This window comes from Chaetura pelagica, unplaced genomic scaffold (genome assembly GCF_000747805.2).
Source record: "Chaetura pelagica isolate M959 unplaced genomic scaffold, ChaPel_1.0 scaffold1, whole genome shotgun sequence".
NCBI classification, from domain to species: domain Eukaryota; kingdom Metazoa; phylum Chordata; class Aves; order Apodiformes; family Apodidae; genus Chaetura; species Chaetura pelagica.
Genome location: NW_009951948.1, coordinates 617,796 through 630,134, shown reverse-complemented (window position 1 = coordinate 630,134; position 12,339 = coordinate 617,796). Strand labels below are relative to the sequence as shown.

Below are 12,339 nucleotides of genomic sequence, written 5' to 3'. Positions count from 1 at the left end.
ATGTGGCACATAAATACCACCCTTAGGTCTCCTTAAGCAAGGGCATAAAATGCAGAGTCATGAGCTGCGGCTTATCCCCCTCTCGGGTGCCAGGCCATGACAGGCAGTTCCCGCCAGTGTTGTTTAGGTGTGTTCTTCCCAGGTGATGCACCCGAGGTTTATATGTTAGCAGGCTTGGGTTTTTAATTAGGGAAACGAAGGTTTCCATAAGCAGCAAAACAAAAACAAGAGGCTTGAAATCATCCTCATTTTGTATTATACAGAATGTCTATATTCATCAGCACACAAGCGATTGCTAAACAGGTCCTCACTACGTTTACCTGCAATTCAAAACAAGGTGGTTATTATGCAAACAGGTTAGCTTTGTGGAGGCATCTCCAGGGTGAGCTTAACCCTGACCTGTTCTGGTCCTCTGGTCTAAGTCTGATGGGTCTGTAAATGTTCATGTTGCTATAGGGAACGGTGGCGCTATCGGCCACGTAGTGTGGCTGGTAGTAGTTAGGCTGGGCAGCCATCGGTGGGGCTGGGGCTGGGGGTGGGAATGAGATGTGGCCGTGGAAGGAATTAACTCTGTGGAGAGGTGACTGGGGGGTGAAGCTGCTGCTGAACATGAGAGTCCTTGGGGGTTGCTTGGTCCGGTGGGCGCTGCCAGCTGAGAGGCTGCTGAAGGGGTCGGAGAGAGTGTTGGCGCTGCCCTCGTCGCTGTCGGGGAGGCTGCGCTGGGGGGCCCAGCTCTTGCTGAACAGGAAGGGCAGAGCGCGCGGGGGAGACTTCGGGCCCCTCACGGGCTTGGACAGGGCGTAGAGGTGTCTGAACTCCTCGTCAAACAGCTCCACAACCTGACCCGTGAACTTGGAGAGGAGGTTGCGGTGAACCTGGCCACAGAGCCATGTGAAGCTGGAAGGAGAGACAAGGGGAGGGTTAGCGTTCCCATCAGCCATGAGGAACTGGAGATCCCTGCAGGGGTGGTGAGAAGGCAAATGCCTTTTACTGCTGAAGCTTCTTGTCCAAACACAGGATGAAAATGGTGTCACAGTTGAATTTCAGGTCAGTTCACATCAGTGCTCTTTGACTTGGATCAAGATTTGTTATTGCAGCTGCCTCAAAAACCTCCAAGAAACCTCATAAAGTTATACAACCTCCTCAAGGGAGCGGTGATCCAGATCCACTGCAGGAGTAAATGTCAGATACAACACTCGTGGTTTGAGTGTCTGTTCCATGGAAAGGAGTACAGACCCCTCTTTTGGGTACCTCTCTTCAATGCACAATGCTTAAATTAAGGTCTTGCTATACACACACACATAAATTGTACCCTCCCTGCAGAGTGCTGTGCCAGTTGGTAACTCAAAACTGACATTAGAAAGGTCAGTGAAAAATAACATTATTATTTTTCATTTTTCTATACCTTTTCTGCACTAGTCAAGAGAAGCACATAAAACCCCAACCTGCTACAGCCCCCTCTCACAAAACAAGCTGCCACACCTGACAAAAACTTGTGTTCACTAGAGAGAAAATAAAATTCTAAAGATTTCCTAACACCTTTAAAAAAAAATAAAAATAAAAAACCCAAAACAACACCCTACTTTGCTATAAAGGGAGAAACACAGCAACAGTTTTCATTCTGTTAGTCCAGAGAAACACCTTAGGCTACCCCATGGCTTTAAAATTATTTTTCTTTTATGTGCTTCCCAAATCTGCTTGGCAAACAAGAATTTGTGCTCTTTCACAAAACCACAAGTCAGCTGGGTTGTGCTGTGCAGGCTGCCTGGGCTGAGCAGCAGCAGCATCAATAACCTGAGCACAGCTGAGAGAATGAAATGTACCAACTCCCTGAGCAGAGCAGGGCTGGAGCTGCGCAGCAGGGGAGACAGAGCAGGGCTGGATTTGAACCCAAGCTTATTCTGTCTTGGCAAAACTCTACTCCAGATATTCCTGCCTGATTTTATGCAGGATTTGCACTAGGATTTGCACAAGGATTGCTGAGAGCCAGATTTGGCTGCAGGTGTGTGCACTTTAAATCTTGTTCCTGTCATGTTTTGACATGACTCCTGTGAAACTCAGTGGGACTGACAGCCTGAGAAAGCTGATTTACATCAGCCTGGCTGGAGTGTTCTTAAAGAGGGCTGGGTTTGGGGCATGCAGGGGTTTTATGCTGCTGCTTCAGGAGCATGGGGAGGGGTAAAGAACTCAGCAGTTCAATGCCACCAGGCAACCCTACAGTACATACTGTACATTTTATGATTGGACATGAAAATAAGCTCTAAGTTACTAGAATACAGCTACTTGTCATCCACTTTGTTCAAATCCTTCTAAATATGGACAAAACCTTGGGAGCCGAGGCAAACAGCACAGCAAGCTGACTCCCTCCTGTGTGGGTAACAGCTGCTGTGCTAGCTCAGCCTTGCCTTTGTTCACTAAAAAGCCCTCTCTAAACTTTGCATGTCCTTCACTTAACTGTGAAGGAGATAATAAGCCAGGAACAAACACAAAGACACACAATTAGTCTGTATATCTACGCTGAAGGTTAGAAACTCATGAAAGGGCTGAGGTGTGGAGTGGCAAGTTTATACTTCATGTGCTAGAGATAGATCTACAGCTCCATAGAGAAATTTATAAAAGAAAAATCTGAGAGAACTAAAAATCAATTACACTTACAAATGGCTTTTCAAAACCCAGCAAAACCAGGGAAAAAACTCATGCCCAATTTTGATCATTTACTCCCACATCAGGTGTACCTGACAGACAGATACTGATTTGTGGCTCATGGATCTTATCTGTAAGCCTGGTAAGCAGAGCAAGTTTGTTGAATTAACAGCTTAAAGATTCTCCATGGGCTGAGGGCAAAGGGGCCAGGTGTAAAATAACAAGGTGAGACCTGTATGATTTTAGACAAACGTTTGTAGACTTCATGGAGTGAGTGAGTTACATTCTCTGCACTTTGCTGAAGAGCAAAACAGAAATTGACATAAAGACTTCACAGGTTTTCATTAGCTGCATTCTAAGAGGAAATTTGTTGTTTAGATGTTAGGTCCTGCTTTCCTCCTTAGTTTACAATTCTGAGTGCTCTTTTGGGAAGGGCTCAGAAAAGTCTGTTACTGTCACTGTCTGCCCAGAAGGATCATTTGTTCTGCCAGTTATCTTGGAGTGCATCACACCAGAAAGAAGAGAAAGCACAAAGAAGTACTGCCTAGCCTGGGGCCAAAGCTGTATGACAAATTCAGTCACTAATAGAAACTTCTCAGCTGTCTTTCCACGGCTTTGCCCCAAAACCTATGTCCTGTTCTGGATCCTTTAATTTATGATTGTCTGAATCACACCTCACCTCTCCTGTCCAATCCTCCTTTGCTCTGGACTTGTTTATTTTCTGGGTGCAGGCTCTGCAGTCGTGCAGCTGCAGTTCACTAGGGATGATCCCATCCCTTCTGATGACAGTGCTGCAGTGACGTGCAGCATCACACACATTCACTCTGAAATGGAAGGTCTGGGTTTTTCAGCTGAGCTCAGCTTTGAATTAGCACTTCGAGTTAGTGTTGCCTGCTGGTGGGGTAACCTCTGGGATGCCCCACCTGAACCAAAGCCCTCAGCAAAGCACCCCAGTGTTAGAAGTCAGACACTGGCTCTAAAGAAGCCAATGGCTTTTAGGGTGGCAGCTGAGGGGCACTCAGCTGCCCTTCAGGATCAAAGTCTGTGCTTCCTGCTGTTTTCATGTTACCTTCTGTAGGAGCACTGATTTCAGGCACTATCTAACTTCAAAATATACATATATATTTAAACAAAGGAGTAACATAGTTACCTTAGGATGGAACAGTGTAACACAGGCAGCAAACCAAATTTTGCATCCACATGCTGCAGCACAGACTGACAATAAAAACTGAGAGGAAAACTGGAATTTAAAATACTTCCTCATGCCTGCACTCGTGCAGACATAGGGCTGGAACAGCCCTCAGAAACCTTCAGCTCCAGCCTGCCCTGCGTGGCAAGACTTGCCAAGACTGACCCAAGCAATAGCTGGTTAATGTGGTTTTAAAAACCACTCCAGAGCAGGAGATGCCACAGACCCGGTAGTGGTTCCTTTGCCTCTGACTAGTCACCATCTTCAGTCCTGTTCACTGTTGATTAAGCACACACCTTGTGTCCCTGAACACTTGGGCTAGAAGCAGTGAGCCAGGATCCCTTTCAGAGCAGTGTATCCTGAAGGGCTGTTTCATTTCCTAAGCCTGTTCCAGCCGCTATTACAAAGTCACACTGAGCACAGCACTTTGGTGAAATGTGCTGGTTTATTAGTTTTAAGCTCTTTTGTATTAGTTTTAAGATCTATTGAATCTGATTTCCAACAAACGCATTGCAAAAGAGTTTGAGGTTTAGGGATAACAGAAAACTCTCAGATTAATAAAGCAAGAACTTGCAAGCCTGCAGAAATGCCATGTACTGACAGCAGCTGCAGCCCGTGGGGATCTGCAGGCTGGTGCTGAGCACTCTGATGTTAAAGAGTGTACGGATTTGCTCCTCACCATCCTCTCTGCTTGCTTTGCTGGATGGGGATTACATAGTTTGACAGGGCTCTTGAGGTTAGAAGACATTGCAACAGCAGTAGAGAATGACAGAAGTGACTCTGCTCAGGATTTCAAGGGTTTTTTTTTTTTTATTTTTTTTTTTTCTTTTCAGATTGGGAAGAGAGGCCAAGGAAGCTTCTTGATTAAAGAAAATCGATTTTGTTCTGTCCCTCTTCTCCCACACACCCTTCACTTCTACTCTATATAAATCTACTGTTTCATTTCTACACATCTTTGGTGAGGGATTAAAAAAAACAAACAACAAAGTATGAAAAACCAAGAAAACCACAAAGCAGCCAGTAAAAAAATCACTCTGACTGTTCACTCATTTTTGCCTGATGGTTCATTTGGAAACTGAATGAAAACTGGATGCCTGCCTCTGCAGCCAGCTAAGCTCCTGCAGCCTGGGCTAACCTCACGTATTCACCTTTGCCTTCATTGCTATAGTTATGTCATCTTCCTGGAGGAGCAGCTTTATCAGACTGGAGGCATTTAAGACTCCAAATCATAAACCGGGATTAAGAAAAACAATCTCATCCTTTTAATTAAATAATCACCTCTGTAATTTTTTTCCTCTTGTCTTTTTGTATCTGGATTTCTAAAATACACTTTGGTAGTTTGTGAAGCTGATCTATGTAGCCACGAGGTGTGGGAACTTCATTTGATGCAAGCTCAGTGTCTCCTGAAATTCCCTCACCTGAGGGTCTTGGATCTTAATTAAAAACCCAGTTGTTGAGGTGCTACATCCTCTACCTAAAGTAATTATAGCAGCACAACAGTGGAAAGTTGCAGACTCTGCTCACAAAAAAAAAGAAAAGGGAAAAAGAAAGGGAAGTTACAACAGTCACCTGGATCCATACTGCTTCCCTGTCAGTGAAACACACAAAAAAGCAGTAAGTCTTTGAAGTATTTCTGTTTTCCCTTTAATCATCAAATTGTCATATGGAGAACTAACCTGAGTGACACATTCTACATTCAGGGATCCTGAGGGACATGGAAATGTATCGTGTCTCATGATCACAGCATCTGAGGACCCAAAGATGAGGAATGCATAATATTAAGCTATTCATATTTCTAGTTCTGCACTAGGGCTGCACTGGTAAAATGGTTTATATTAGTTTCTGAACATTTAAATTAAACACTAAACTCCATAACTAACTGACATCACCTTTAAAGACAGTTAAAAAGAGCACGTAGTTGAAAACATGAGAGTTTGGTGGTTATTTTTTTCAAAAAAGCTTCTCACCTCTACAGAAATTTCCATGGTACTTCTTCGTGAAGTAATATTAGAAGTCATAAGAGAACAGTTAAACATGACTTGCAATGGCTTTATCTCACCTGTAAGATCCAGAAAGCACGTATCTCCAGTCAGAGATAAGGAATTTTTCTTGTATTTGTCCTGAAAATTTCCTGCCTGATTTGGCACAGTAAACCTCTCCAGTAACACTGCGGACTGAGATATTCTGCAAAAGAAAAAACAGAAAAAAAAGAAGAACAGACTGAATTCTTTTTTATTATTAATTAAAAATCAGAAAGAAAGGGCCCTTCTCCCCCATTGCCTCTAGCTCTTCCTATCCCAAATGTCTGTGTCCTGGTTTGTCAAACCATGACAATCTGCTATGATTTCTTCATGGACTCTTCAATGTTTTATTTGAAAGTTTGGGGATAGAGGAAACCTAGTCAGGCTCTTTCACCTGCCACTTGTTTCAATGGGGATCTAAACCTGCATGGAGATGCACGCAGATGGAGCTGATGCTTCTGAAATGAGCAGGAGATGTGTCCATAGCTGAGCAGCCTGTGACCTCCACTGACACTCCAGCAACAACCTGCTCTGGCTGCAAGATCTCGTTTCACGTTGGCCATGACACAGTCCAGCTCTTCCAATTCACCTGGGCCTGCAAGGACCTACATGCTGCTCTTCTAGTGCAGCCCAGGCAGATGCTTTCCTGCAAGATCAGAGGCAAGTCCACATGTGAGCAGAGACACAGGTCAGTTTGACCAACGCGACCCTCTGCGATGTCCTGGTACCAGAGCAAGCACATCTGAGGCAGGCTGGGCACCCAGATGTGACTCTGCAGTCTGTACCCACCTGTTGCAGAATTAAGGCCTCAGTAAACAAGTGGCACCAACTCACATGTTGTCCCAGCCTGTGTACTGCAGCAACATCCTTACAACAAATAGCACAGGATTGTTCTTCCTAAGGAGCAGGAGCTTACAGCCCTGCAAACACTGGGATGAGCATGTTTTATTAATTTCAGTTGGGGTGGAATTCAGCTGTTGCAACACTGGTGTCTGGAGTTCTTAAGATGCCCTTGGATCTCCTGCCAGCCCTCCAGCTGCCATTCTGGAAGGCCACTGCATTATCAGCCATCCCCATGGAAGTGTCAGAGGTGCCCTACAGCATCTCAAGCAACAACTGAAATGGTGCCTAAAAGGTTATTTTTAAGGTCAGTTCCCTCTGGTGGAGATGAAGGTGGACTAAACTAACAGCATTATCTTTAGAACAGAGCTATAACAACATGTTTTATCAGAAACTGCTTAGTGGCACCAAAATACTGCCATGCAAGAGAGTTTTGTGTGCCTGGAACCTGTGGCTGCCCAACCACAGTTGCTGCATTATTAAACAGAAGCAGTTTTAAAGCTTATATGTCAGACAACTCTACTAGGGGACTTCAGCTCTGTTTTAAGACTTCATGGCCCAGATTTGTTTCATCTAAAGAAATGGGTACCACATTATAAAAAAGACATCAAGTTATGGCAGAGTGTCCAAAGGAGAGCCACGAGGCTGGTGAAGGGTGTGGAAGGGATGACTTATGAGGAGCGGCTGAGGTCACTGGGATTATTCAGCTTGGAGAAGAGGAGGCTGAGGGGTGACCTCATTGCAGCCTGTAGCTGCCTCACAGGGGGAAGAGATGGGTCAGGAACTAATCTCTTCACTCCTGTAACCAATGACAGGACTCAGGGAAATTGCAGGAAGCTGAATCAGGGGAGGTTTAGGTTGGATATCAGGAAAAGGTTTTTTAGCCAGAGGGTGGTTGAGCACTGGAACAAGCTCCCCAGGGAAGTGGTCACAGCACCAAGCCTGCCTGAGTTCAAGAAGCATTTGGATGATGCTGCTCTCAGGCACATGGTGTGATTCTTGGGATGCCCTACACAGGGACAGGAGTTGAACTTGATGATCCTGATAAGTCCCTTCCAACTCAGCATATTCTATGATCCTATGACTCTATGCCTTAACTTCCTGTAACACCCATGGGAAAACGTAGGCATCTTCAGAGGGGAATAAGGTGTGCTAGTGCTACCTCTGGAAATCTCTTGCTCCCTTTTAATTACAAGGTGGACTGACCCAGCATAAGCATGCTTCTAGCTCAGAGTGCCTAAAGTCAGGCAATCTGAGCCTAATAGTACCACAGAGCCCCAGTACCTTGAAGAGATCCTCAGCAATTTGCAACTTGTCGCACATCTCCGAGAAGAGATCTATATTGCTGTGGTCCAGCAGCAGGTAGACAAAGACCATGCGCTTGTTGGCTGCCTCCAGGAGGTCACAGAGAATCTCAGTGTCTGTGAACACATCCATCACAATAGCCAGCACCTAGAGGGGAAAAAAAAAAAAAAAGTCAGTCTCAGAGTCAAGTTACAAAAGGTTGCCTGCGAGGCTGCTGAAATGTAGGTTTTCATTTCTTTTTAATATTCCAACCAATATAAATCTTTGGAGACATGTGGATATTTCTCCTGGTTTTCTCCCTAAGTGCCTGAATCAGTACATTGAAGTGACACATTGCATCACTGTTTAATTGCTCATATAACACCAGTATCACACACGAGCTTTAATCATAAAACAAATACAAGGTGGCCCATGAGTTTGTAGGTGAGATTTCAGCACTAGGAGATATATTGGAAGTGCTAAGTGGAGAATAAAATAGCTAAAATAGGAGACTGCAGCCCTTGCCAAAGGCCTGACTAGCTTTCATAAGTCACATGCATTCAGCTAGAATCAGTGGATGAGGTCTCTTCTGTTACAACACCTGGAACGGTCCTGGCTTTAAACCCTGCCACTGGTGCAACAGACTGCAACAACTCCATCTTTTTTTAAGCTTTATAATGATTTATAAACTAATTGTTTCATTTTAACCCTACATCCATGCTTCCCAATTCACCACTGGCAGTAAAAGTCTCATGACGGGGCAGAAAAGCCCCAACAGCTACTTAAATGTACAGCCTCCAGCCAGCATGGACCAAGGGAACAGCAGATGTGCTATCAACCCACTTCCAAACTCTAGTCCCCATGCTCAGCATTGGGAACAGCCTCATGAAGGTGCTGGTCTTCATTGGTGTCTGCTGTTGTCCATGGGAAAGGTTATCTCCCTAGAGCAATTCAGCCCAGCTAATACCTGAGTTACCTTCAGAAAGTGCCTGTTTCTCCATTGACTAGAGAAGGAGCCCTTACTAACTGCACTCACAGTCAAAACAAACTTTACAGTATTTCTGCAGATCTGTCTTACTAATTGCTTCCAACTTGCACCAAATCTTACTCCAAAGCCTGTGCCCACACCTGCCAGCACGAGGAAATGCTGCAAGACCAAGCACATCCTGTGTGGCCAGCACCCTGTTCAGACAAGCCAAATTATTCATGGAGCAGTGAGGATCCCACATCTTCCTTCTGCTGCCAAAGCATGGGGCTTCAGAAAGGGCCTTGCCAGTGCTAGGTAAGTGGCACAACTATGTCCAAAATCTTTCATCCACACTTACTGTTAGCTCACCTTGTCTTTTTAAATGGCACAATACCCCAACCAGCCTCACCATAGCTCCAGACCACTCTCTCTAGTATTACTTTTTTCACCAGCTGTCCCCAGTTTTTATTTCTGCACCTGACTTCCCTCCATTATTTGCAGTACTTCTCACTTATTTTGCCCACAATTAATTTTATGATTCACATCTGTTCCATAAATGTGTTAAGATTAAAGTACTACTTGCCAAAGCTTTGCAGTTTGATGTTATTCACAAACACAGTCTTTTAAAATTGTTAATGGATATATCCAATACTAGGATAGACTCTTATTAGACACTAATTAATAAATGCTGTCATTGAAAAACTGTACTAAAAAAGCAGTTGCCCAATTTATACTGTAAGTGTTGCTCCAGCAGCCTCTTGTAATATAAATTAGATGGTTAAGAAGGTCATGTGAAATACGGATTTTTGTTCCATTTCCCACTTTTTTTTCTTAGGAGTTTTTTGCCTCTTGGGACAGAAAATTGGCCTGGGTTGATACTTTACCTAATGCTTATTTTGTTATCCCAGACATTTCATCTGTTACTGTATCTTTCTGATGCCATCAGCTTAAAATGCCTGATCTATAATTCCCCTGATGAGCTGAGCACTTGCAGCCTTTGACAGGGCAGTTGCAAACAGGGATTCTTTTCACTCAGGGTTCTCAGACCCAGCACTTGCTCTTACAGGAGAATAATAAAGTCAGCAGGCTCTGCAGCCTGCTTTTGTTCCTGATTGTTCCCCTGTGAAACTGCCAGTGGCATCTCAAGTTTATACAAGGGGAAGACTCCCAGGTGGTGGTAAACACAGCCCTGAAATGTCAAATACTTTATTTCCAGGAAAACAGGAGAACACAGAACACACATGACAGAGACTTTCTGTCACCCTCCAGCTGCTCACTGTGGTTTCCCACAGTGTGGGCAGCCTGGCTTGTGGCTGGCACCTTTCTGTGGCCCCCCTGTCACTTGTCTGTGGTCAGGGGCATCAGCTGCACCTTTCCTTTCTGCCAAATGAGTCTGCAGAGACTTTTTATGGAGCCCATGTGGCATTTTTGGTGACACTGACAATGTATTAGGGATGAAAGGTCTTCTTTTCTGAATAACTTAGTTCCTCTGGGGACAGCTGCTGGCACATCAGCCAAACATGCCCTTCTCTGGGCTACCCTTCACCTGCATCTCCTGTGAACACCCTAAAACGATTGCTAATGGCTCAGACCTCACTTCAGCTTAATTCATTACCTGTCCAATGGTCTGAAGGAGGCAAACGAACCCACTGGTGACACATGAGAAGGGTTAGAGCTCAGCTGCCCTTTCTATGGCACATCTGCTCTGTCAAGTTAACAGGAGTTTAAGAAAGAGGGAATGTGTATTTTTGCTAAGTCAGTAACACAGAAAGGTGTTAGTGTGAGTACACACACACTCAAACAAAGCACTGCTGGTGTTCAACAGCAGCAGGGTCTTTAGTGCCACTTTCTAGAGCAGAGATACACTGCAGCAAACAAGGCTGGCCCGGGTGAAACACTGTGTTTACCTCCTCTTTTTAAGAGCAGGAGGATAACCAAGCACAGGGGGAGCAGCAAATCCCCCCCTTACCTGAGTGGTCTTGTTGATGTACCGGCGTATGATGTCCCTGATGTTGCTGTTCTTCTCTGTTTGGAAATACACCGTGGCGGTGGATTTTTCCTTCAAGTAGGGCTTGTCAGCTGTAATCCATGTGTGCAGCAGGGCCGGCTCGCTGCTGTCAGAAATGGTGGGGAAGTAGGTCCCCGAAGGGAGCGACCCGGCATCGTTCTGCTTGGGCGCAGCCGCCCCCTCGGGGGCCAGGGACTCCTGTGCATAGTAGGACTCCCTGGCGTTATCCTTGATGTATTTGGCTTCCACCGAGGACAGGAAATCCACCTCCCCCTCTTTGCTTAAAGTCTCGAGGTAAGAATCCGTCCCGCCATCCAGGAAGGCGTCGGTGGCCAACCTTACGCTTTCGTTGTGGCTGAAGTCCACCTTTGTCAGCTTCAGGGACTGGTTCTTGATATCCTCCAGCCTTTTCCTTATCTTGCCCATGTGTCTGGAGTGGCTCATGGCTCTGTGTCTCAGCAGCCGGTCGGCCGGGCTGGCAGCCCGGGAATGGGCGGCACAGTCATCCTGCCTGCTCGGGGGCTGCATCCCGGCGTGAAACCGCCTCCCCGCACGGATTAACTGGGAACAAAACCAAAAGACATCTTATTACCTCCGGCAAATTCACACTCCCTGATTTCCTTAATCTTCAAAAACAAAAACAACCAAAAAAAAAAAACCCACAAACAAAAAAACCCCAGACGAACCCGAAGCTTGTGTCTCAGCTGGTGGTGAACTTCAGCAGCAACCTGTTTCCAGATGGGACTCAAGCGTAAAGTTGATGAGATTGCTTATCTGAGAAGCACCCACCTCACCCCCGGGGCACGCGAAGGATTCGAGTCCAATTACCGGGGCTGTCCGAGTTGGTTGTGCTTCCCTTCCTGTCCCATCCTGAGAAATGAGAGCGAGGAAAGCACTCAGGCAGGAGCAGGTAGGATCCCAAGCATCGTTGCACAACCTTCAAAACAGCTCGAGGCTTCTCATGGTTCTCGTCAGGGAGCAAAAACAATCGTGACACTGAACTGGTTGGGGGACATCAGCCATGTCTACAGCTTCAGCACAGCAGAAGGGGGCACGGACTCTGGGCTGCACCTACCTGCTGCCAGGAAGGCTTAAAAATAGACTTGAACTCTGTCACTGTGCCCCTTCCCTGGTGTGTTGCTATTACCAGGGACGATTCACTCATCTATTTCTTTAAAGCTTTGTGACTACGCCACCCTATTAAGAGAAAAATACCCCTTCCCAAACATCCTGCGTATTATGGGGAGGAAGGGTTGTGAGCTGGCCTCAAAGCATCAGAAATACAAACAGTCATCACTTGATTGTGCGCGTTTAGGGCTGTTGGGTTGGTTTCTTTCTTTCTTTTTTTTTTTTTTTTTTTTTTTTTTTTTTATTTTTTTTTAAAAAA

The 12,339-nt window shown here is 45.4% G+C and overlaps 1 protein-coding gene across 1 annotated transcript; it reads right to left on the bottom strand.

The window, feature by feature from the left end:
- Window positions 1–344: 344 nt before the first annotated feature.
- Window positions 345–11,480, bottom strand: FAM83A (family with sequence similarity 83, member A). The gene is made up of 4 exons (XM_009997486.1): window positions 10,914–11,480; window positions 7,978–8,145; window positions 5,892–6,016; window positions 345–897 (listed from the first exon to the last, which is right to left on the bottom strand). Exons 1-4 carry the CDS (start codon window positions 11,478–11,480, stop codon window positions 345–347), a joined length of 1,413 nt encoding a protein of 470 aa, XP_009995788.1.
- Window positions 11,481–12,339: the final 859 nt, after the last annotated feature.